Below are 26,865 nucleotides of genomic sequence, written 5' to 3'. Positions count from 1 at the left end.
GTTACACAGACTGTACTTCTATCTCTACTGCTGATCCACCAATAGGGCTTATTGGATGTCTCGTTGTCCATCTTCCATCTGTCATCCATCCATGGTTGTTATTGCTGCTTCTCCTAAACTACTTAGAGGATATGCCATAAAACTTGACACATTCATCACAAAGTCTCTTATGTCCTAAATGAAAATGGCATCACATGGAAATCTTACATGGTCACCACAGCAGCAGAAGCTCAAAAACTCATGTTATCACTACTCCTTCGGAATGAATGGCCATATAAACTATATGGTTTTTACCAGAAAACTTCTTATGATGTCCAGTTGATTCTAGATGAAGATGGTGCCAGTCTAACATCCATTATGGTCACCATGGCAACCATCTTGAAAATTTTGTTATCACTACTCAGATGGATGGTCATATTGCCATGGAGTTTTCACCAAAATTCTTCTTACGGTGTTATCTAATCCTGCAAGTTCGGTGGTCCTATCAAGAGGGGTATTGCACCATAAGACTTCTAATGATGTTTGATTGGTCCTAAATAAAAGTGGTACCAATTTTATATAAGTATGGCCACTACAGCAGCTATTGTTATTGCTCAAGAATATTACAGATGGTTTCAACATTCAACAGGTAAAAGGAAGAAATGGTTTTATCTTGGATTCCTGGAAGTTCTTTTTGACTAAAAAAGCATCAGTCCCTTCAAAGACTTGTTCCAAGTACAGTGTGACCCTGCTACAACATGATCTTTGGGGCACATAGAACCTGACCACGTTATGTTCTGAACCATTTTATAACCAGCCAATTGTTTTCAAAATTCCAGTGAATATGGGTAAAAATGAACCAAAGTTAGCTTCCTGGTTTTGGCCAACTTTGTGTATGTGTATACCTCTCCCTCGATAACTCACACACAATGGGATTCAAAAACATAGACTGCACTGTAAGTGAGGGTGCGAGTTATTGATGGATCTCCATAACAATATGAAATGATACCATCCTCGCTGGACATAGAGAAAACCGTGGGTGTGGGTGTAGCAAAGTGGTCTGTTAAAATGGCTGAGTACTCGTTTTAAAATCGCATTGGGAATAATTGTCATTAAAGCATTTTTTCTAATGAAGTTATGTGCGTATTATGTAAAAATGGCCTTTTTACTCTATGGAGATTCGAACCCAGGTCCACTGGTAAACAGCACCCATTGCTCTGCCTGCACACATGGGCCCATATTCCCTCATGACTAAGCACACATCACCAAAAAATGATGTTACTCAATATGTGTTATATGCAATTAGTGCGAGTGTGTCTGCTACACACGAATGCATATAACACGAAGTTTGTTCTTGGAGTCGAAATGAGTTTTGAGAGCACTCTTGAATGGGATCACTGTGTCTTTATGTCTTAGTTCAGTGGGCAATTTATTCCACGTTGCTGGGCCCTGGTATGCATAAGAACGCTGTCCATATGACTTTGTTTTCATAGTGGGAATAATGAGTATACGATTGTCAGAAGAGGAGCATAGGTATCTTGCTTGACAGCACAAAGAACAAATTTTGTGTTTGATTCTGGATGGAATGGATAGCCAGTGTAGGGTACAGAGCAGCGGGGAGGTGTGCTCTGATCATGGTACTCTAAGTATGATCTGAGCAGATGTGTTTTCAAGTTTCTGGAGCAGATATTGAGATGAACCAGACAGAATTGAGTTACAGTAGTCCAGTCTTGAAAGTACTAATGAACACACATGTTTTAGTGGCATCAACTGAAAAACATTTGTGAATTGAGCTGATGCGTCTCAGCTCAAGATATGCAGCCTTGCATATGTTCATGACATGTTGGTGCAATGTGAGAGTACTCTCCAGAGTAACACCTAGGTTTCGTACTCATTGTGTGAATTTAATGTTGGTGTTGCTGATATTTATTGTTTGAGGTAAAGGATGTGAATGAGAAAGTCTTTGTGTTGTAATCAGAATGGCCTCAGTTTTATCATCATTCATCTGCAGCTTGTTACACATCATCCATGATTTCACATCAGAAATGCACTTCTCTACACCTTGGATGGTAGCATCAACTTCAGTTGAGTGGCAAGATTTGTATATTTGGGTGTCATCAGCGTACAATTGGTGAGACACTGGATGATGATCTATGACACTTGAGAGTGACTGAGTGTATAGAATGAAGAGAACAGGTCCAAGAACACACCCCTGTGGAACACCACAACATAGATCAACTGGGCTGGAATGTATTCCATTTGCAGATACAATTTGTGTCCTGTTGACCAAGTAGGACTTGAACCACAGTAAAGCTGTATCATGAATGCCAAATACATGCTGGAGATGGTGAAGTAATATGTCATGGTCTGTTGTGTCAAATGCTGCAGACAAATCAAGGAAGGTGAGGACTGTAATCTTTCCGCTATCCAATGCAGAGAGAATGTCATTAACTACTTTTCTATTAAAAGAGTACTTTCAGTACTGTGGCAAGGCCGATATGCAGATTGTACATTGCTAAAAAGACTGTTTGAATTCAGATGAGATACAAGCTGGGATAGAACAACCTTTTCTAAGATTTTTTATATGAATGGGAGATTAGAAACTGGGCGGTAGTTCTTTAAATCGTTATGGCCTAGTTTTGGTTTCTTCAGCAGAGGCTTTACAATGGCAGTTTTGAAAAATGATGGGAATTCCCTGGATGAGAGAGACATATTAATAACATCAGTTAGTGAAGGCAATACTGGATCTAAGCACTCAAGCAGCAGTGATGTTGGAATTGGATCAAGTTTACATGACTTTGGTGCACTCTTCATCATGATTGTACGTACAAAACCATAGAGACAGGTTCAAATGCTGCTAATGGTTGCCACTCTTATTCTGTATCCCAAATGTATGGTGACAACGAGTCAATTGAAATTGTGGTGTCAAACTTATCTCTAATGGTTTGTACTTTGTCACCGAAGAAATTTTAAAACATGTCCGGAGGGTCGACTGGAGAGAAGGTTGTTGGAAGTGGTGTAGATTTGTTCCTTGACATTAGCTTGTTAATAATCTCGAAGAGCTCTTTGCAGCTGGAACTTTCCATGATCTTAGTAGTGTAGTGGGCTGATTTCGCTGCATGGACTATATTTGTGACATCCTTCTTAGCAGCTTCATATATTTGCTTATGAATAGTGAGTCTGGTGGAAAGCCAAAGCCTCTCAGCTTTGTGACGGTCTCTTTTAGCAGTGCGAAGCTGGTCCCTAACACTGCTATACCATGGATAACACTTTTGAATTGATATTCTGCACTTGGTAGCTGGGGCATGTTTGTCAAGCAATGAACGCAAGCAGTTATCAAGTTGTTCTGATGTAGGAAGTAAGCAAGTTGTTAGGTTTGCTTGGACGTCGTGCATTAGTTCGGTTCTATTTATCATGTGGAGGTTTCTCTTAGTAGCAGATAAAGGTGGAGGGTTAGGGACTGATACGTCAAGATGGCATATAATGCAGAGGTGATCTGATGCAAGGTCATGGGATACCAGGGAGGACCGTAGAATGTTATCATCAGGACTATGAAGAATCCAGTCTAAAATGTGACTATGTTTATGGGTGGGTTGGTTAACTGACTGTTTGAGGCTGAAAACATTAATAGAATCTATGAGTTTTGATGTGTTTGGGTTTCCGGGACAGTCAAAGTGAAAGTTGAAATCTCCAAGAATAATCAGGTTGCCACCTATCGAATTTCCATAGTCCAGGAGATTCAGAAACTGCTCCAAAAGGAGAGAGATTCGGCCAGCTTGTTTTTTCTACTAGGAGGAGGGCAGTGTAGGCAGAAAAAATGGACTGACCTTTGCTCCAATGTAAGTTTGGTTTGGACTTGTTGAAACGATGTGTGGTCGAAATTGAATGTTGTGGTGTGGTTAAGACATTTGATCATGGAGTTCTTTGTGATGACAGCAATTCCACCTCCACAAGAGTTATGGGGGAACGACTTGATGGAGTGTATATATATATATATATATATATATATATATAATTGGAATGCATAGAAGAATCCAAAGTCAGCTTCCTGAGTCAGCTTGCTTTGTAATACAATAACCTTTCTATTTGATATCCTGCCTGTTCGTTCAAATAATGTGTTTATTGATGACTACCAGTTGTGTTTATTCATCACCAGGGCTTCTATTTGTCTGCCATCTGTAATCATAATTGATACAAACGGGCATTGATTTCAGCAGGGTAAAGAGTATATATAGTATCAACTTGCTTTAATAATATGTTTTTTTAACTGATGCCAGTGAAGATTGTCATTTGCACTCACAATGAATGTATTTTCCAACCATGATTTTTATTTGTGAGATACTGTCATATAGTTAACCTGGATATAATACCATCTTGGGTGTTTCTCTCTCCTCTCCCTCTCTCTCTCTCTCTCTCTCTCTCTCTCTCTGTGCAATTTTGTTGTATCTAGTTTTCAGTCTGATAACATATTCAAACTTTCAAGTACAACAAAACACGATTTGTTTCACTATATTCACTTCAGTGACTAATGTGTCATGTGTTATCTGACATAAGCAGTTACACACTACATATGGGTTCATTCATTCATTCATTTCTTCTCTGTCCTGAATGTTTGTAGAACACAAAAGTTAAGACGAAACCTCCTGCACATTTGATGGCAAATACATGATGGGAACAAGCACCTCCAGTTTACTTGAGTTTTTGAAAAGCATTTTATTAAATCTTTGAAACAGGGTGACTTGTTAGTCAGTGGGTTAACATTCTCTGTATTTGGCCTAGGTCTGTTACTTTGATGAGGTCAGCTCAAGCTGCAGTATGCAGCCATGCAGTCAAACTGCATCCAATAGCATAGATGTTTATATGCAAAAGTGCACTATATGAAAAATTGACATTGGGATACCTGAAGAAACTGACGACTAAAACTAATTTTTCACCAGCATTTTTGAATAACAGACCAAATGGCATAAAAAAATTAAAAATGGTAGGGCATTTATAACAGCAGGAGTGCTTAATAGGTCAAATACAACAGTTACATTTCACTTTAAACAGTTAACCTACATGGTATGAATGTGTTTACCTTGTATGTGGACTGGTATTATGAGAGGTAAATTAAAATCATCTGGAACATACTTGCCCAGGCCAGACTGGGTCATCTGTCTTAGTGTTCTTAAGAAAGGACTTAGCTCCAATTTCCTTACCATGATATAGCCAAAAATGTTTCCAAAGGGCCATTAAAACAAACAAAAAAAATATTTAAAAATATGAATCAATGACTAAGCAATACATTTACTGATGAGCATGAAAAATGTTCGGCCTTTTTTGCACATATTAATTCTGTAATTTTCCATACATTATTTATCAGTTATTGTTAGGTAAAGAAAAATAATTAAGATAACCATTTTTATGAACCTAAAATTGTCAATATTTTAATAAGAAAAAGTTGTTTGTCTCAAAAAATGAGATGACAAGCAAAAAATGATATTTATAGTATGGTGTTATATGAAAAATTAGAGGGTACTGTATTTTCTTGCTTATAAGTTGAGTCCAACCTAAAGCTGCACAAACCCAGATCTGCCATTGCATAATGAGCCAACAGTTCAGGACCTGTGTTGTGTGCAACTGAACTTGACTTATCAGTGAGTATAAACAGTACCCCAAAAGTTACAATACAGATGTATCAATACCTTCTATTTATGTTGCCATAATTTTGAGATTTTTAATCTTCAGTCCAAAGGCTCAGCAAATCCTTTGAGTCTTCAGAGGACAGAACATGATGTTAGGGAAGCAATGAGGGCTGTCCAGCAAATGTCCAGTGATGAGGACATAGGAGAAAATACTGTATGTTATTTCTTTCAACATTTGCTGCCTTGTTTTTCCTTCTTTTTTCTTCCAAAAGTTACATATACATCTCTCCCTTGATAACTCACGCACAATGGGGTCCACAAACATAGACTGCACTATAAGCAAGGCGAGAGTTGCCGAGGGACCTCAAAAAATTGAGAAGAAATCACTTTGATATCGAGAAAACCATGGGGGGGGGACCAGCGTTAGGGAACTGGGTTGTTTAATGACTGAATCCTCTTTTTCCAATCACATCAATAATAATTTTTAATAATGCACTTTTTCTAATGAAGTTGTTCGGTATTCAGTTTAAATAACATTTTTTCTTTAAAAAATCCAAGATATGAAAGATCGTTCCAACTGGTTACAACAACCATCATGTATACACAAAATATCTGTGTATTACATAACTGCTTTTTGTTTTCTTGATGAGTCTGGTTCCCGTAGTGGTGTTTAATAGTATCTTGTCAAATCGGTAGTCCATAATTTGGGAACTAGACTAACTGTTGATACACCACCAAACAAGATTCCTTTTTTTTAAAAACACGCGACATTTATTTTGTGACACATCTACGTCGAAACTCAATTTGTTATTGTTCAATTAGTACAATGTTAATGTCGTAATTTCAGTGGAAGTAATAATGAAAATTCATATCATCCCTGAGGATATCTCTAAATGCCAGTTCAAGAATTCTCTGACCCTTGCTTGCCCACAATGGTCCGTATCTGTGAAATCAAACTCGATATTTTACGAAGTATTCGTTTCGCTTGGTAGCCTTGTTATCTTTGATCACAGTTATGAAAGAGTCGGTTAATTTAAAGTAGTTTCTGTTACTTACAAAATAATGTTTATTACAGTGTTCGATTGATCAAATGAAGTGAGTTCACCTGACATACGACCGAGGCCGCTAGATTTTAAGTTAGTCCAATTTTTGTGCCTTTTAAATTTTCTTTTATTCCACCTCCTTTTTTTTAATTCAAAAGACATAATTAACATGATAATACAAAGAGGCCAACTTTTACTTCAGTGCAATAATACAACAAATACTTACGCAATTCAGTTATCAAAACATGATTGGCACTTAATTAGATTCTCAGAGAAACACTCTCGGACATAGCTGTTATGGTAGATTGACGCATTTTACGTTAAATTACAAGAGAACACATTGCATTTATGACGATTACACTTAAAAGGAACTAAAAGATGGAATTTGAACACAAATTTCAATTGATAAAAAACTTATTTAATTTGTATTTATTTATTAAAGTACTGCCTCCACAAGTGACATTTTCATTGATCGAAATTTCCTTACATATCGTTAATTGCGGTGTACTAGGAATGTCATTTGAAAAGAAAATGTAAAAAGTTGTATGAGCTATTTTTAAATTTGATATTTTATAGTGTTGATTAAAAATTCCAGGTCCTATCTACCGTTTTCAACAGATCAATGTAGTGCCCCCCCCCCCATTTATCTTTGATTAATTTATCAGTTTTCCAAACAGTCATTGATCCAGACAACATCTATGTTGTCTTTGTCATTATTGATATATTGTATTTGAAATAGTTCATCCATTTGTTCCAAGGTTTGTTCTGGTACTGGCAATTTGTGGGGAAAGTTTCTGAAAATAAAGGGAATTAAAGAAGAAATAAAGGGAGGGCTTACAAATATAATGTGCAGTAATTGTGCATTTGGTTGATTTTGCAGTGCATTTTTTTATATAGAAATTAGTGTGAATCCTGCATTTGTGAGTCCTAGAATAGATTCTGCAGTACGTGGATGAAAACATTTATCTTAATATATTTCTGTTGGATTTCAATGTTTTGGTTTCAACTAGAATCACTTTTTCTGTGGCAGTGGCAGTATTTGCATTTGTATGTGTAGAATTTGATTTTGCATACAGGGAGGATACATTATAGTTATGTTTGCATGCATGACATAATGCCCTGTGTTAACACTTGTAAAAATGTATCCTAGTTTCTGCCTCCCAAACAGCCTTTTAGTCAGGCGATTGTTTCAAGAATCTTTAAATCACAACTGCCACGAAATGCAATGACCAAAGTACCAATTGGAATGCTTCATTCTGCACAACTGGATCTCAAGTGTGGACAAAATACTTTGTTGTCCAACTAAAACAGTCATATCTCTTTTTAGATATAAAGTTTCAATATTCTTGGACAAAATTTGCTAAATACGAAGATTTGGTGCAAATATCTTTTGTGAAATAAGGCAAAATATGAAGGGGGTATGCATGAATGTTAGGTTATATGCACATATCTTTTATCTCTCAAGGATACTCAGATGTGATTTTACTTCACAGGAACTATTTATGCCAAATCTTCTCATTTAGCAAATCTTTTTAGAATCTACAAAAGATAAGTAATAAACTAGTTGAATCACATTTGCAGAGTTTTTAAACTTGATTATGATAAATAGAGATGACTGTTTGTAGAACCCACTCATATGTTACTATAATGTTTGTTTCATATGTTACTGTAATGTTCCTTTGACACGTTATTGTAATGTCCCTTTTATATGTTACTGTAATGTCCCTTTCATATGTTACTGTAATGTCCCTTTCATATGTTACTATAATGTTTGTTTCATATGTTACTGTAATGTCTGTTTCATATGTTACTGTAATGTCTGTTTCATATGTTACTGTAATGTTCCTTTCATATGTTACTGCAATGTCCCTTTCATATGTTACCGTAATGTCCCTTTGACATGTTACTGTTGTGTCCCTTTCATATGTTACTATAATGTCCCTTTCATATGTTACTGTAATGTCCCTTTCATATGTTACTGTAATGTTCCTTTAATATGTTACTGTAATGTCCCTTTGACATGTTATTGTAATGTCCCTTTCGTATGTTACTGTAATGTTCCTTTAATATGTTACTGTAATGTCCCTTTGATATGTTATTGTAATGTCCCTTTCATATGTTACTGTAATGTTCCTTTCATATGTTACTGTAATGTCCCTTTCATGGCTATCTTGTCTTAACCTTTTTGTCATGTATGATGTGACTGCAGTGTTATTTATGTGCTTGAGACCGTAAGAGTTGATTTTGCCTTTACAACAGCTATTAATGTTTGACAGAAAGATGTCCAGTTTGTTTTTGCTTGTTTCTATCCAAGGCATTCATAGCATTCAGGTCCCAACTTTAATGTATTTACTTGTACGGGTGGTCTCTGGGCCTTTTTCCCTGCATGTATCGTCTCATAATGAACCCCAGCTGAGACATACCAATGACTTATAAAAATGGTACTAATAGCTGCCTCACTAGGCACTCAGCATTAAGAGGTTATTGCTAGGACTGGTCCACCCAGTGTCAGGATAATGTGACCGGGTGGATATAATGTTGTATGTCTGCAGCAAGGCGTGCCAGAGCTAGACATCACTACAAACTGCCACACATGACATCATAGCGATATGACTGAAAAAGTGTTAAAGCTGTGTAAAAAAATCAAAACCACAAACTCACACACCATTAAATTTGACACTGCTAGCAATAAAAAAAACTTTAAGCAATTATTTCTCAAAAACCATGAAACATAATTTGACCAATTTTGACAGAAATCTTCCTAGCAAAGAGGGCTCTCAAATCTTTACAACTGATTCTAATTCATTATTAAATATGGCCACCTTCATTAAAAATGGGAAAACATTTAAATCACTTCTGCAAAACCACTGAACAGAATTTGATAATATAAAGTCATCCTTGCATGAGGACTTTCAAATTTATATATATGATGCTAAATTGTCTTCAAAGATTACCAAAAAAAACAAAATTAAAAAAATGATTTCTTATCCAAAACCATTGAATAGAACTCAGCAAAACTGAATAGAAAACGTCATGGTTTGAAAACCTCAAATTTCAGATTTGTTCAAAAGATGCTAATCCAGTTGCAAATGTAGCCATTGTTGGAAAAAATAGAAAACCTTAAATGACTTCTCAAAACCTGCTTAACAGAATTGGACCAAATTTGATTAAAAGCATCCCGATATAGAGGACATTCATGATTGTACAATAGATGCAGATCTGCCATCAAATATGGTCACTGATACTAAATACGGACAAAATCTTTGAGTGACTTCTTCCAAAGAAAACCCCATTGCATAGAATTTAGTCACATTTTACACAAAGCTTGATGGCATGAAAACCTTACATTTTTCCAGTTCTTTTTTCAGTGATGGCAGTCCACTTCTCTAAAACTGCTCAGCAGAACTTGTAACTGAATACATGAAGACATTTTAATTTGTACAGTTGATGCCAACAATCCACCATCAAACATGGCTACTGTTACATGTATGTACAATAGAAAAACCTTTAAATGGCTTTTCCAAAAACTGTTGAAAAGAATCTGACCAAGCTTGACTGAATTCGTCTTTGGCATGTAAATCTTTCAAATTTGTATCAAAACTACTCATCTGCCATAAATATGCTGCCAATACTAAAATTAAAAAGTTTTTTTAATGGATTCATCTCAAAAGCTTTGCATAGAATTGGACCAGCCTTGATAGATAGCATCCTCATATGAAGAAAAGAATAGAAAAACTGTTAAACTACTTCCTTTCCAAAACTACTAAACAGAATTTGATTTATTTTTGACAGACAGCATCTTTGTTGAGGACTCTCAAATTTAAAAGATACGCCATATGTACGATTATAAGTTAATCCAGTTGCAAACTGCACAGACACAGATCTGCCTTTGCAAAATATGCCAGCAGATCTGAGTCTGTACAGTTTGTTTGGAGCAATCAGTAGAACAAACAACATAGACCCTGATCTGCTGGTGCATTATGTGATGGCAGATTGGGGTCTATTGTTGTTTGCAGTTGGACTCAACTTATAAGGCAGTAAATAAGTAAATAATATTTTTTAAACTTTTCATGCTCATGCTTCAATTCTTGCTCCATACAGTATTACTTCACCAGTGAAGTTTAATTTATAGTCATAAAATTGCAGTCAATACACATGTACTGCACACTATTAAAAGTTATTAATAATCATATTCAGTCCAGTTAATGTTTCCTTTTCACTTAGAGCACTTGTTCAGTAATTAATTTTTTATATAGATTTGCAGGACGACAGTTATTCAGATTGCATGCATTTTTATAGTATTTTTTAATGTTTGTGAAAAAAGAGATTGGAACATTTTTATGTCCCAACCATATCTGTGGAGGTGGCATTTATTGTTACCCATGTCCATCTTGTCCAGTTGCATCTGTTATAAAATTTGTTTCTGCTCAGTAATATTTGAAGGACTTCATCGATTGGCACACACTTTTGCTTATGGCTTCACTTTAAAAACTAAGTCAGGTTCGATTTTTTAAAAATTTTTAGCAAAATTGTTTGGAGTTATAGCCCCTGTTTGACTTATAACTTTGCCCTTCAGTTTCTGTTCAGTAACTTTTGAAAGATTTTATAGATTGAAACAAAATTTGGTATGAATCTTTAGAATTAGAGCTTGGTCAGTTTTGGTTGCATTTGTATTATAGCCAAATCCAAATGTTGTGGAGTTATGGCCCATGTTTGACTGAGAACTTTGTCTTATGATTTTCATTCAATAACTTTTGAACTTTTGAAGAACTTCATGAATTAAACCATGTCTGGTATAAAGCTTTATATTAAGAAGGCCTAGCCCAGTTCAGTTTTCACTTGAAGGGTTAATGGCCCTCTACTCAAGAATTTTTAAACAACTTATTGGATGTAAACTAACTTTTTATATGAAGTTTATATTAAGAAGAGCTAGGTCAGGTTTTACCTTCACCATTTTCTGCCCAAATTTAACAGCCCTGCTTTTAACTTTGCTCTTCAATTTCACCATATTAGCAGGAGTATCTGCGCTATATCCACACATTTCAAATTTCTGTTTGATTGATAGTTTCCCAAAACAGAAGCTGAGAGACAGAATGTGGCGAGGTCTCTACATTTTCCGGTAGAATATGAAACAGGTCTGAAAGGTAAGATAAAAGCATGCTCTTCATTGCAAATCACATTTATTGTATGGATCTTTTGTGTATCCCTTGCCAACTTACATATTAGTGTCTGTGATCCGAACTTTCTTACTGCACTTGATTAAAGTTTTTCAGAAGATTTATAATTTTTGTCTAATTAATCTTTCAGCAAAGGAAAATACAATGTACAAGATGACAACATTGTTATTTTTGCTTTGTCATTGCATGCTGCCTGATTCTTCTTGAATCTATCAAGCACTATATTAAATAGATATATTTTCTGCTCCAAATCTATATGGAAAATGAATTGTGATCAATTTCAAGACTGTCAATGTATCATTCATTATACAAAATTAAACTGTTTTAGAGTCATTTTGTTCATTGATTTCTATTTCATGCAAAAATAATTTCAAAAATAGGCTGTTTTTTGGAAGAATATATGCTTAGTTCAACAGCTTCAAACTCGAAATGAAATATGAGTATCAGCTTGCTCCACAATTTCTTTTTGAGAGATTGTATATCTATGAGGGACAATCATATGTTCTAAATTTGTCAGCATGGAGCAGGATTTCATTGGTGTCAAAATCATAAAATATTTTAAAATTGTGCAGCTTAACATTAGGCATTTTGTTACTGTTGTTAGAAAACCACTTGTCTTAAACCAAGTAACAGAAAGGAGTGAAAACCAAGAAGTTTTGTAAAGTTCAACAAATAATTTATTTCCCATGAATACAAAGTGAATTTTTTTATATATACAATTACAGTATTGTGAATTAAATCCCAAATAGTCCTAATAGTCCTAAAAGTTCTATCACAAGTCAATAAGTATAGAGTATATCAGTGGTGTTCTGAATGAAGTCCATTATTGAATGTGCTGATGTGCCAGTTGTCTTGAATGTGTTAATGTACCAACAGTATTGATGCATCACAATGATATAATCCAGAATGTCCTTAAATGAATTCACAATATTCCCAAAATAGTGATTTAGTTTGAAAATATTTAGCACTTTGTAATTCCAGTAAATAATTCAAATGAATCTATCTTCTCAAATATTAACAGAAATTCAGCTAAAATTGACTGTCAGAAGACTGATTTTAAAATAGGAATGAGTAATTCTGTCTACTTTAAACATACACCACTCTCTCTCAATAAGTGAGGCACGAGTTATCGAGGGACCTTTAAAATAAGCCCAAAACCAATAAAGTGATTGACGACATAAAGGAAAAATGGGGGGGGGTAGACAGATTATAGTGTTGAATACTCACTTTATAATCATGCTGAGATTAACTGTGAATAAATATCTCTTCATGACGGTGTACTTAGTTTATTATTTCCTCATAGAGCAACATTAATTTCAGGATAAATTACAGTATATTGAGGCGATCATCGAAAACATTATTCCACGTGGTTTCCGTTCGCTTGACATGTGTACCACTTCACACATTGTGTACTACGTCACTAATTTTTATGTTGAATTTGATACATTCTAGTTTTATTGTTTGATCCAAATTAGATGTTTTTTTTTATATACAAAAGATCGACTCTTTTCGAGAAACGGTGTCGATCGAACGATAGATATATAGATTTAATTGTGATAGAAGTAAAATGGAAAACAAAAACCAAGGGTTAATCAGTATTAACATATTTAATGGGTTTACAAATTTAAAACAACGTAAATTAGAACAAGTTAATACTTGCCGTTTGTGCCATGCTTGACAAATATCAATTCACTTTTTGAAAAAATCAGTTAATTTTTTTGTGGGTGTTACTCCTTGGTTTCTCTGCCACCGAGCAAAATCCCTCAGATTTCTCAACTGCATGAGCTTTACATAGTCAACATTTTGGGTCTCCAGCCACCTTATGGCAATATCAAAAGATTTGATTGCTTCCTGTGCAGAGGGGGGAGGTGGTGCAACATCTGCATCTGCATCACTTTCAACACTTGTGTTACTCCAGTTAGAATCATCTTCTGCTGCAAATTTGTTCATTATAGAATTAATTATTGTTTCATCTGACATGTATTCGGCTGTGGGGCAATCATTGTCAGCACAAATCCACTCCTCCATATCATCAAGAGAAAAGCCCATCTCAGGACCATGAGTCTGTACAAATTTCTCCTCGGCATTAATGACATCAGTTTGACTGAAACCTTCAAAGTCACTATCATCGTCGCTGTCTCTATTACTGTTTTGCTTTACGTCAAAGGCAGCTCCAAGACCCTTAATCCAGCACCCCAGTTCTCTTGTAATTGATTTTTTAATGGAACAAACACTTCCCCAAGTTGTTGATCAAAACAAAGCCAGCATGTAATTAGGTTCTCATGGAAGTACTCACGGGTTTCAGTGTGATGGTCGATTGACTCTTTTCATGTTTTCAATGAACAGAATATGTTGCGATTATAATGTTTACACTGAAACAGAATTAAAGGATTAGAACGTGACTTTTACACAGGAAGATGTTTAATTGGTGTTTATTTCATTCTCTGTTGCCACCTGTTAGCATTTACCAGAAGTTTTCATTGATTGCTATTTCACCAGACTGTTTAATGACAACTATTTATCATAAAAACCTACATAATATATGATATCTTTAAACAGAGGTCTCGCTAGGATTTTAAAACTGGGTCTTTCTACCTGTGAATTCAATCACTAAATATCAGTACATTTTCTCACCTGGCAGCCAGTCGAAGCCTTTGAACTAGCCGCCTAGCTATTGCATCATGTTCTTTTTTTATGAACTCTTATAAAATGGCAACATGAGTGTACATCATGGAGTCTTTCAGTCACTGAATTATTCATTGTAAATATCAGCACAGCTAACTGATCAACACGTTTTCCCACAGAGCAGGTGGCTGAAACAGGACTGGCAAATCTTTGAATTTTCCCACGCACCTATTACATGCGTACAGAGGACTCCCGCCTCAGTGATTTTCTGCGTCCCAGATCAAAAATTGGCATCCAAATATGCGTAATTATGCGTTTTCGAGATCTCTGAAATTAATTCTTATTTAGAACTTGCAAATTTCAAAATATGGATTCTATTTTTACGGGCATTAATCACCATTTTCAATGATAAAATGAGCAATGTATCAAGGTTTAATTTACCAATTTTTATCATAATTTTTTCACGTTCAGCATATTTTAAAGATATTTTAAATACATTTTCTCTGGAAAAAATCGGGAGCCAAGACGGACACCATGTTATAAGCGGGATTGCGAGTTATCGAGGGAGCGGTGTATATGTCACAATATGAGGACCAGGATGAAGGTCAAAAGTTCATTTCTAGAACATTCTATTTTGTCAACAAGATCAGGAATTTCCAAATGAAAAACTAATATCCTAAACTCAGATAAAATAAACATGTTTACTTACAATAATAATGATGATATAGAAATATTATCTCTTTATTATGTTCTTTACAAAATAACAAGATATTAGTCAGACAGAGTGTAAGCTCCATTGCTGACCAAGGTCAGTCACATAATATAGATATAGATAACAATGCACAGCACAAATTAAATATACATAACACTGTGTGTAAAGAAATTGAAATAAAGTTTTTTGGTGCATTGTTATTTTCATTCTCTGCAGTATAATACATAATAGATACCAAGAAAAACGTAATTTAAATGTCCAAAACAATCTTATTCACCATTTTCTATCATTTTTATTTGCGTATTAGGCCCGGATGGGGGGGGGGGGTTTAATGAGGATTGTCCTCTGCAGATATATGCAGAAAATCGATTGTTTACACTAGTAATAATTATTTTAACTGTTAGAAGGGCTGAATTATGGTGGAGTGACAAAAATGTAGCCTTAGCAGAACTATCTAATTCTTTATGTAAATTTTACAATGATTACCAAACATATGCTTGCATGCTGTGTGGTTTGTTTAAACACAAAATCTTTCCTGATGTGTTTTAGAAATTGTCTTTATACTATATATTTGGGGCCCTGAGTGGCTGAATGGTCTAAAGCGCTCTCCGTTATGGATCACTGCCATCTCACCTCTGTCTGCGGGGGTTCGAGTCTCGGATTCAGCCTATGTGGGTATGTGAGAAAGCTTGCCAGTAGCTTCTCGTGGGTCGGTGGTTCTTTCAGGGTGTTTTCCCAGGTTCTTCCTCCACCATTAATACTGGCCGCCATGTATAGCCTATCGTGTGCTGAAAAATGGCGTTAAACCCTACAACAACAACAACAACAACAAATATACCATATATTGCCTAATTAACACCCCAGGAGCGTTACATTTTTCAAAGGGTAAGGGACATTTATTTGAGCACAATAATGAATGCTAAAGTGTTTCTTTGATGTAATGTAATAATGACAACATGTACATCTGGAGTCTACCTGCCACTTAATTCAGTCATTGTAAATATAAACAGTTAAAAGGATCAATTTATTAACATATTTTCCCACTCAGGAGCTGGTTGAAGTAGGATTGTTAAGTCTTTGTACTTGCTGCCCAGCATTTGGTTATGTTTAAGACCACATATGTGCCTGTAACTTTATTACTGGCAAGTTGTAAATTTTCAGTTCTTAAAAAAGGGGAGGGGTTGTTACTTAAAGTGGAGGTATTAGTTATGGAATATACTGTATGCTTCATAATGAAATATAAAATTGTAAAATTGTAAAATGTGCATGTGTGTGTGTGTTGTACTGACTGACATAGTTTACAGAGTATGTGTCAAGTTTTGTCTGATAGTTTATGTGCATTTGAGTGTTCTTCTTTTGCCAGATACTTTGCAAATTAAAAATATTATCAGTTAAAATCAATAATAATAATAATAATAATAATAATAATAATAATTAATAATAATAATAATAAAAATAATAACTGATATATCTAAGAAAAAATTACACTTCAAGGAACAATTCTAGCATATCTAAATTGGATACATTGATGCTGCTATCAAGTTATTCAAACCAGCAAGCATAGAATGAACTTTCTAATTAATCTGTATAATATGTATGAGCAGTGACATACTTTATGTTAAGTCTTTGTTTTTGTTTTGTTGTTTTACGGCACGGCAATGCAAGTAGTGTTTTTAGAGCTGAGGCAGTTGGTGCTGTGCCTTGCCCAAGGATAAACCGATCCAATGTTTATCCATTGATCAATTGATAGAATTTGAACCCTCATTCATTCAGTTATAAGTCTGACATGCTAACCACTGAGTCACTGTGACTCATACCTCCATAAGTTGCCACTTTGAACATAAAGGAGGGCGCATCAGGCCTATTCTATAACATTGAACCCTTGTGCTAAGATACTACATGTACTAAATTTTAAAGTTGAACTTAAAGTCTCATGCTCTCATTAACTCATTTGATGAAATTAGGCTTCCATAGAACAGTTAATATATCTGATTTTTGCATTATTTGGAATCAAAATATTCTGTGCTGAAAGAGATCAAGGATTATATATATTTTAGATTAATTAAAATGGAGGCTTTTTAAACAAATGTTCAGAATTGGAATATTATCCCAAAAGAACACTACATGAACCAGAGAAAACACATCTTCTCATTTTGAATATTTAACTTTTTTTAAGAAAGTTTTTCTAGATAGACTTTATTGTAGCTCAGTATTTCTTTAGAGGTACAGTAGAACCTGTCTTGAAAGACCACCCCGTCTACCAAACAATTATGTTCTCTCAAGACAGGTGGTCTCATAACAGGTTATAACACTATATAATCAATAAATCTGTGCATTGAGAATAAGGTCTCTCATGACAGGTGGTCTCACATAACAGTAGTCTTTCAAGACAGGTTTTACTGTATAAAGCTCTATGACAGGTATCAATTTCCAAGATCCCATACAATGAGTAAAATGTTTTAGGAGGGATTCTATTTAAAAAAGTCTGGAAAAATTGATCCTTCATTCTCTGTGTTCAAATATTTGTTACATGTACTAGACTGGGTCTTTAGTTAAAAAGCTATTAGAGTATGCTTTTTAAGTTAGATTCTGTGCAGAATTTTTAAATAATCAAGTTTGTTCTGTGCAAAATTTTATTTAGGTGTCAAACCTGCCTTAGTGGACCTCTCAACATAGCAATCTGTCCACACCCTGTAGTAACATCAGTTATTTAAGTTTTAACTCACTGGCTTTAAGACCAAGTGAGCTTATGGTATACTCCCTTGTCCACTCAGCATTGTCTGCCCTGCTTTTCATTTGTGATCAATTCACTTATTATTTCCAACTTAAAAACTGCTTGACCCGTGTTTGCGTATATTGTTACAGCATTTCAACATCAATGCCTTTCAGATTTTGTTTAATTGACACAGATCCTTCATCTTTTATGGTCTCCATTACTAACAGCAGAAAAACTTTTAAATCACTTCTCCTAATGAACTATGCATTCGAATTTTACCACATTTGACAGAAAGCATTGTTCTTTCATTTTGTTCAAAACATGCAGAATTTCGTTTCAGTTTGGCTGCTATTACTAGATCAGAAGTCTTCGAAATGACTTCATAAAATGCGTGCAACAATAATTTGACCAAATTTGACAGAAATCATTATAGTATGACACATTTTAAATTTTATAAAAATGATTATGATCTACCACAAATATAGCCAAGAAAATAAATATAGAATGGTTTGGATTTATGTTTGCAGCAGAGCAACACATGATGGTTATTTAATTCCAAGGCATTGGAGAAAGTGCATTGCCCAGAGAGACAACACCAGAGTGGCCAATCAGGGCCGATCAGCTGGTAGCATTTGAACCCACACCTGTTTGGTCATAAGTTGGTATCCTAAAGGCATAAAAGCCTTTCAGTATTAGATAAATGATATGGATATCTTTGGATGTTAAAATACTGGAAAAATACTCTTGGGCTTGAGATTTATGATAAGCCAATCACAAGAGACTTTACTTTTATGATACGTCTTGATTGGTTGATGGTAAAGCACAAACTCAGACTTATATGCCATTATTTTGTGATCTTTAAGCCAGATGTGCAAACTTTTGACATCACAAAAATTTTCTTCTTTTAATTAGTGACTTTCTACTGATCGTAGTTGTTAGAAATGATGTACATCAAAAGAAGGCATGAAGATTTGATAAAAACTGATATTTTCTGAAGGCCATTTCTTTTCCTAGGTTGGTGCTAGAATTCCCAGATGCCAAATATTTCCTGTTGACTTTCTAGTGCACCAAAAAGGGCTGCACAGTAGAATAGTATGCTATTCAACAGTCTTGGAAATTATCATGATACAATAATTATTTGGACCAGCAAAAGATGTCTTTAAGCATAATAAATGTTTGAATCTGCTAATGTCAACAATTGCAAAACAAAAGTTCTAAGGACAGCAAAACAACTCCCAAAATCTTTAGTATATATTGCAATCTATTGCTATTTGAGCATTTTTGTCACTTTTGTGAATTTGACAATTGCTAGTGCCAACATAGCTTGTCACCTATTTATAATTCCAGTGATAACCCTGATTTAAGCTTTTATTTGATTTCCCTCTGTGTCTTGCTCCTTTCTGGTACAGTTCCACTGGCTTCTAGTATTCCTATTACAAAAAAGGGTCATGATGTGCCACAGTCAACTGAAATTTCTGAAGGGATGGAAAATGTGGAAAGAGATGAGATTGATGCTCAAGGTAAGTCCTTGAAGGGTGTTGGATGCTTGGATTTTAATGGAATTTTCAGCGCTTTATTTTGTTATATCATGCCAAAGAAATGGGAGCTAAGTGTGTTTCTCAAAAACACAATAAAGCAGCTGACTCATGCTGGCCTGTGTGTTTATTGAACCCACAACCCACATATTTAAAGTCCAACACTCTAATACAACAGCTTCCCAAAGCCTTTAAAGGAAGGTCTTTAATAAATTATATATTGATTGGCTTTTACAAATTTTCAGAAACTGCACCAGCTTTCTTTACTTTTTAGCCGATTCATGCAACGTTATTCTGATATTAATGATACACTGTATGAACATTAGAACTAACAAAAAGTTGATAATGATGATACACTGTATGAACATTAAAACCAACAAAAAGTTGATAATGATGTTGCACTGTATGAACATTAAAACCAACAAAAAGTTGATGATGATACACTGTATGAACATTAAACCCAACAAAAAGTTGATAATAATGATGCACTGTATGAACATTAAAACCAACAAAAAGTTGATAATGATGATACACTGTATGAACATTAAAACCAACAAAAAGTTGATAATGATGATACACTGTATGAACGTTAAAATGAACAAAAAGTTGATAATAATGATACACTGTATGAACATTAAAACCAACAAAAAGTTGATAATAATGATGCACTGTATGAACATTAAAACCAACAAAAAGTTGATGATGATGATACACTGTATGAACATTAAAACCAACAAAACGTTGATAATGATGTTGCACTGTATGAACATTAAAACTAACAAAAAGTTGATAATAATGGTACACTGTATGAACATTAAAACCAACAAAAAGTTGATGATAATACACTGTATGAACATTAAAACCAACAAAAAGTTGATAATGATGATACACTGTATGAACATTAAAACCAACAAAAAGTTGATAATGATGATACACTGTATGAACATTAAAAGGAACAAAAAGTTGATAATAATGATACACTGTATGAACATTAAAACCAACAAAAAGTTGATAATAATGATGCACTGTATGAACTTTAAAACCAACAAAAAGTTGATGATGATGATACACTGTATGAACATTAAAACCAACAAAACGTTGATAATGATGTTGCACTGTATAAACATTAAAACTAACAAAAAGTTGATAATAATGGTACACTGTATGAACATTAAAACCAACAAAAAGTTGATGATAATACACTGTATGAACATTAAAACCAACAAAAAGTTGATAATAATGATGCACTGTATGAACATTAAAACCAACAAAAAGTTGATGATGATGATACACTATATGAACATTAAAACTAACAAAAAGTTGATAATGATGATACACTGTATTAACATTAAAACCAACAAAAAGGTGATAATAATGATGCACTGTATGAACATTAAAACCAACAAAAGGTTGATGATGATACACTGTATGAACATTAAACCCAACAAAAAGTTGATGATAATAATGATACACTGTATGAACATTAAAACCAACAAAAAGTTGATAATGATGATACACTGTATGAACATTAAAACCAACAAAAAGTTGATAATAATGATACACTGTATGAACATTAAAACCAACAAAAAGTTGATAATGATGATACACTGTATGAACATTAAAACTAACAAAAAGTTGATAATGATGATACACTGTATGAACATTAAAACCAACAAAAAGTTGATAATGATGATACACTGTATGAACATTAAAACTAACAAAAAGTTGATAACGATGATACACTGTATTAACATTAAAACCAACAAAAAGATGATAATAATGATGCACTGTATGAACATTAAAACTAACAAAAAGTTGATGATGATGATACACTGTATGAACATTAAAACTAACAAAAAGTTGATAATGATGATACACTGTATGAACATTAAAACCAACAAAAAGTTGATGATAATGATACACTGTATGAACATTAAAACCAACAAAAAGTTGATGATGATGATGCACTGTATGAACATTAAAACCAACAAAAAGTTGATAATGATGATACACTGTATGAACATTAAAACCAACTAAAAGTTGATAATGATGATACACTGTATGAACATTAAAACTAACAAAAAGTTGATAATAATGGTACACTGTATGAACATTAAAACCAACAAAAAGTTGATGATGAAACACTGTATGAACATTAAAACCAACAAAAAGTTGATAATAATGATGCACTGTATGAACATTAAAACCAACAAAAAGTTGATAATGATGATACACTGTATGAACATTAAAAGGAACAAAAAGTTGATAATAATGATGCACTGTATGAACATTAAAACTAACAAAAAGTTGATAATGATGATGCACTGTATGAACATTAAAACCAACAAAAAGTTGATAATGATGATGCACTGTATGAACATTAAAACCAACAAAAAGTTGATAATAATGATGCACTGTATGAACATTAAAACTAACAAAAAGTTGATAATGATGATACACTGTATGAACATTAAAACCAACAAAAAGGTGATAATGATGATACACTGTATGAACATTAAAACCAACAAAAAGTTGATAATGATGATACACTGTATGAACATTAAAACCAACAAAAAGGTGATAATGATGATACACTGTATGAACATTAAAACTAACAAAAAGTTGATAATGATGATACACTGTATGAACATTAAAACTAACAAAAAGGTGATAATGATGATACACTGTATGAACATTAAAACTAACAAAAAGTTGATAATGATGATACACTGTATTAACATTAAAACCAACAAAAAGATAATAATAATGATGTACTGTATGAACATTAAAACCAACAAAAAGTTAATGATGATGATGATACACTGTATGAACATTAAAACCAACAAAAAGTTGATGATGATGATACACTGTATGAACATTAAAACCAACAAAACATTGATAATAATGATGCACTGTATGAACATTAAAACCAGCAAAAAGTTGCTCAAAATAAAAGCAGGTGTACTGTACAAAAATTAAACACAGAATACCCGTTAGAGCAGAGGCTACTGTTAAAATGACACAGGTGTATGTGTTCCAGTACTGTATATTAATTTCTGCACAGTGTGCACCCAGTGGCAATAATCATAGACTCAGATCTTCCATTGTATGATTCACTGGCAGGTCACTATTTAAACTCTGCCTGAAATAGTGGAACAAACTTTCTTCTAAGTCTAGATGGTTCCGAGTTTGATGTCCATTATACATAGATAAGAATCTTTTCTTGTTTAGATTATTAGTAATCATAAGATAATAAATAATATTTATGTGCAATGTAGTATAGGAACCAAAGTTCAGAGTATCATGCAATGAAATGGTAATGCGTTTTGAAAAAAAAAATCAGAAATGATTATCAAGCAAATCTGGTGTTTATTTTTAAAAATACATTACATGATAATAAGGTTACAGAACATCATCTGCCTCACAAATCCAGCAAAAAGAAAGATGTTAACACCATCTGGTGACATGTCATTTGCTTGCTGAGACAGAAGTTGGATAAGTTATCTCCCCTTGTATTGGTGTGAATGAGACCAAAAATCTTGTCAGTCATCAGCTACTACTTCCACTTATGTCTGGTCCGTATGCTTTCACAAGAGGTCTCACAAATACATTGGTCCTATCTGGAGAGATCCCCCTTAAGAAAGGTCACCCCTTTTATAAAGCCCTCATGTCTGGTCTGTATGCTTTCACAAGAGGTCTCACAAATACATTGGTCCTATCTGGAGAGATCCCCCTTAAGAAAGGTCACCCCTTTTATAAAGCCCTCATGTCTGGTCTGTATGCTTTCACAAGAGGTCTCACAAATACATTGGTCCTATCTGGAGAGATCCCCCTTAAGAAAGGTCACCCCTTTTATAAAGCCCTCATGTCTGGTCTGTATGCTTTTACAAGAGGTCTCACAAATACATTGGTCCTATCTGGAGAGATCCCCCTTAAGAAAGGTCACCCCTTTTATAAAGCCAGCATGTCTGGTCCGTATGCTTTCACAAGAGGTCTCACAAATACATTGGTCCTATCTGGAGAGATCCCCCTTAAGAAAGGTCACCCCTTTTATAAAGCCCTCATGTCTGGTCTGTATGCTTTCACAAGAGGTCTCACAAATACATTGGTCCTATCTGGAGAGATCCCCCTTAAGAAAGGTCACCCCTTTTATAAAGCCAGCATGTCTGACACCAAAATAATATATTTGAACTTTTCTGGTCCACCCATTTTTAAGGATATCTTTCATTTTTATTGCAGAAAGGATCCAGTTTAATTGAGTCTTAGTATTTTTTCATTACATGGAATTATAATTCATCTGTTTCCTGACAGATTTTTCACTCTGCCCTCATCTTTCAGGTTTAATAGTTCTGTTTTGTCATCCAAACGTCTAACTGATGCTAGCTACTCAGAAAGTCAATATTCAGCCTGGGAATTTTCTTTGCCTCCTGGGTCTTCTCAATATGGTCATTGATCTCACTTGCTTATCATATCCCTGTAGATGATCATTCTATTCCATTGGTCGATGAAACATCGCCACTAGACCTTATGATCAAAGTTTCATACTATATGAGAGACCCTCTTGGTAAATGTGAAGACCTCTCTTGGCTAACAACCAGCATCATGCTGCAAAATCAGCTGCAGGAAATCAGTCTGCATAGATATTGTGGTGCCCATCTGGTATCCTCCTTTCAAAAGAAATGAGTGGGATCTTTGTCCATTCAGCAGTATTCTGTACACATCAACCTCCTGGACATGGATGTCTTGGCAAATACCTATTGTCCATAACATGAGATGCTTTCTAGATAGGGAATCCTGATTATTTCTGACCATGTGATTGCCATCAATTATTTCAGGAGGCCAAAAGGATGGAAGGCAAGTTTTAGATCTCATCTTCTTGTTTGGGGGTATTCTTAATTTGTGTCATCCTCAACAAATCATTGGAGTCTGGCACATCCCATATAACCCAAATATCCTTTTGGATTCACTGTGAAGAAGGAGGTAAGAAGAAGGCTTTGATTGTTCTTAACACCTAAGAATTTTGGATTCATTGCTTTATTTGCTCAGCTTACAAGAAAGCAATAAAAAACACTCAGTAGTTAAGGCAGTTGTCACCAGCATTCAGTCAAAACTGCTAATTGACCAACATCGTTTAAGCTGTGATATTCTGCAGCTTTTCATCCCAGTGAGCTGAGTTCAACCGCATAGGACTAGTAATTAGTATCAGTACCACAACAAGCTTCGATATTGGGTCAGTCAGCAACACTATAACAATGTGTGTTACTCTACTTAAGCTGGATTTGTTAGAGGAAAATTTTGTTTTCATGACTGCATACATTCAGTGACCTGTGTGAACTCTACCCCATGTCCCACATGGTACTCAAAGCTGCTTTGTGTGCTTTGGGAGACGAGAACCCGGTCTAACTGGTGGATAAGCAGATGTATCTTCCTCCACCTTTTACCTGTTCTCTCAGTACAGGGTATGGGGATGTAACACCCTCTACCTTTTACCTGTTCTCCCAATGCAGGGTAAGGGGATGTAACACCCTCTACCTTTTACCTGTTCTCCCAATACAGGGTAAGGTGGTGTAACACCTACCTTTTACCTGTTCTCCCAATACAGGGTATGGGGATGTAACACCCTCTACCTTTTACCTGTTCTCCCAATACAGGGTAAGGTGGTGTAACACCTACCTTTTACCTGTTCTCCCAATACAGGGTATGGGGATGTAACACCCTCTACCTTTTACCTGTTCTCCCAATACAGGGTAAGGTGGTGTAACACCTACCTTTTACCTGTTCTCCCAATACAGGGTATGGGGATGTAACACCCTCTACCTTTTACCTGTTCTCCCAATACAGGGTAAGGTGGTGTAACACCTACCTTTTACCTGTTCTCCCAATACAGGATATGGGGATGTAACACCCTCTACCTTTTACCTGTTCTCCCAATACAGGGTAAGGTGGTGTAACACCTACCTTTTACCTGTTCTCCCAATACAGGGTATGGGGATGTAACACCCTCTACCTTTTACCTGTTCTCCCAATACAGGGTATGGGGATGTAACACCCTCTACCTTTTACCTGTTCTCCCAATACAGGGTAAGGTGGTGTAACACCCTCTACCTTTTACCTTTTCTCCCAATACAGGGTAAGGGGATGTAACACCCTCTACCTTTTACCTGTTCTCCTAATTAAATCTGGTTTATACTGGATCACAGGTTTACATCATCCAAAAATGTCCAAATTACTTTGTATTGATTTTGCTGTAAGTATTTCTATTGTGAATAATGACATGCCCAAGGAACATAGATGTGTGAGCATGAAAATAATATCAAAATAAAGTTAATTGCCATATTCAGGATATATGCAATCAAATTGTAACAATTCCCATCCATTACTGAAGTCAGTTGAATGCTTACATGACCTATTTAAGCTGGTCATTGTTAAGTAAATGCATGAAATAAGTGTTCACAAATTCTTGATTTGTGAGTATGATTAAATCATTACAGTCATGTTTTAACTCTCTCTCTCTCTTTCTCATTCTTTCTCTCTCTCTAACTCTCTCTCTCTCTCAAAACTGTAGCTATTTTCAAAATCTTCTCTACATATCCTTTTATCTGTTGATATACATGCACATATCTGCATTTAGCTCTTCCAACTTATATCTGCATTCTAGCTTTTTCTTATATATATATTTACATATATATTTTTGGATAATATTAATCTTCAGCATATGGTTTTAAAGTGCCACCAGAGATACAAAGGGGAAAAAAAGTTTCAATAATACATGATTTCCTTTAAATATACCATAAAATTGATCTTATTGTTTTACTTATTTTGGGATATGATATGTGGGGTAAGCTCAAATTTCCAGAGGCAAGTTCAATTTTTCAGCCATCTTGTCCTGGGCTAGTTGATTTTTATAACATTTGTAAATCCTTGTCCCGATATATTTTGAATAGGTAGTATATTTGAAAAAAGACACCAATATTTTGAGTAAAATATTTTCCTTTATAATATTTACTTGATCATAATATGGGCACACTTTCCAAAATCGTCCCTACAGTTCTGTCCTTGAAAGAATATGCAATTCCACTCTAGGAAATGGCACCGGTCCTTCTGTCTAAGAGGAGACCACTCTCATCTGACTTCCATCTGTTTTAAGACATTTGCTAAAACAAGCTAAGATGTTAATGTTTTTCTTTGCCATATTTACAAGGTTGTGGATGTTCTTCTAATGTATTATGACCAGGTAATTCTTATGAAAGAAATCTATTTTGCTCAAGGTTTTGGTTTCTTGAGTACAGATGTTGTATGTCTGGTTTTTTATATATAAAAAATGATGTGTTGTTTACACATTTAATTTTAGCCCATATTTAATTTTTAAGCCATGACCCCAATGACCCCAAAGGAAAATTTCTGACAACAGCTTTGTGGTTCTGAAGATATGAGATCCAATGTAAGACACTGCT

General features: G+C 34.7%; 1 protein-coding gene across 2 annotated transcripts in view; it reads left to right on the top strand.

The window, feature by feature from the left end:
* The window catches only part of LOC149782813 (centrosomal protein of 89 kDa-like), a 158,149-nt gene that overhangs the window by 22,274 nt on the left and 109,010 nt on the right, over nt 1–26,865 (top strand). The window contains exons 5-7 of one of the 2 annotated variants that reach the window (XM_089934333.1): nt 5,707–5,817; nt 11,712–11,790; nt 19,286–19,396. In XM_089934333.1, coding sequence (XP_089790459.1) covers nt 5,707–5,817; nt 11,712–11,790; nt 19,286–19,396 — 301 coding nt within the window. The remainder of the gene's footprint in view (nt 1–5,706; nt 5,818–11,711; nt 11,791–19,285; nt 19,397–26,865) is intronic. The other variant, XM_089934334.1, reaches the window with a different exon arrangement.

The sequence above is a fragment of the Sinohyriopsis cumingii genome, chromosome 15 (genome assembly GCF_028554795.1).
Source record: "Sinohyriopsis cumingii isolate HCF-2022 chromosome 15, ASM2855479v2, whole genome shotgun sequence".
In the NCBI taxonomy this organism is placed as follows: Eukaryota; Metazoa; Mollusca; class Bivalvia; order Unionida; family Unionidae; genus Sinohyriopsis; species Sinohyriopsis cumingii.
Note: the sequence above shows the minus strand (reverse complement) of the source record. Positions and strands in the feature narration are given on the sequence as shown.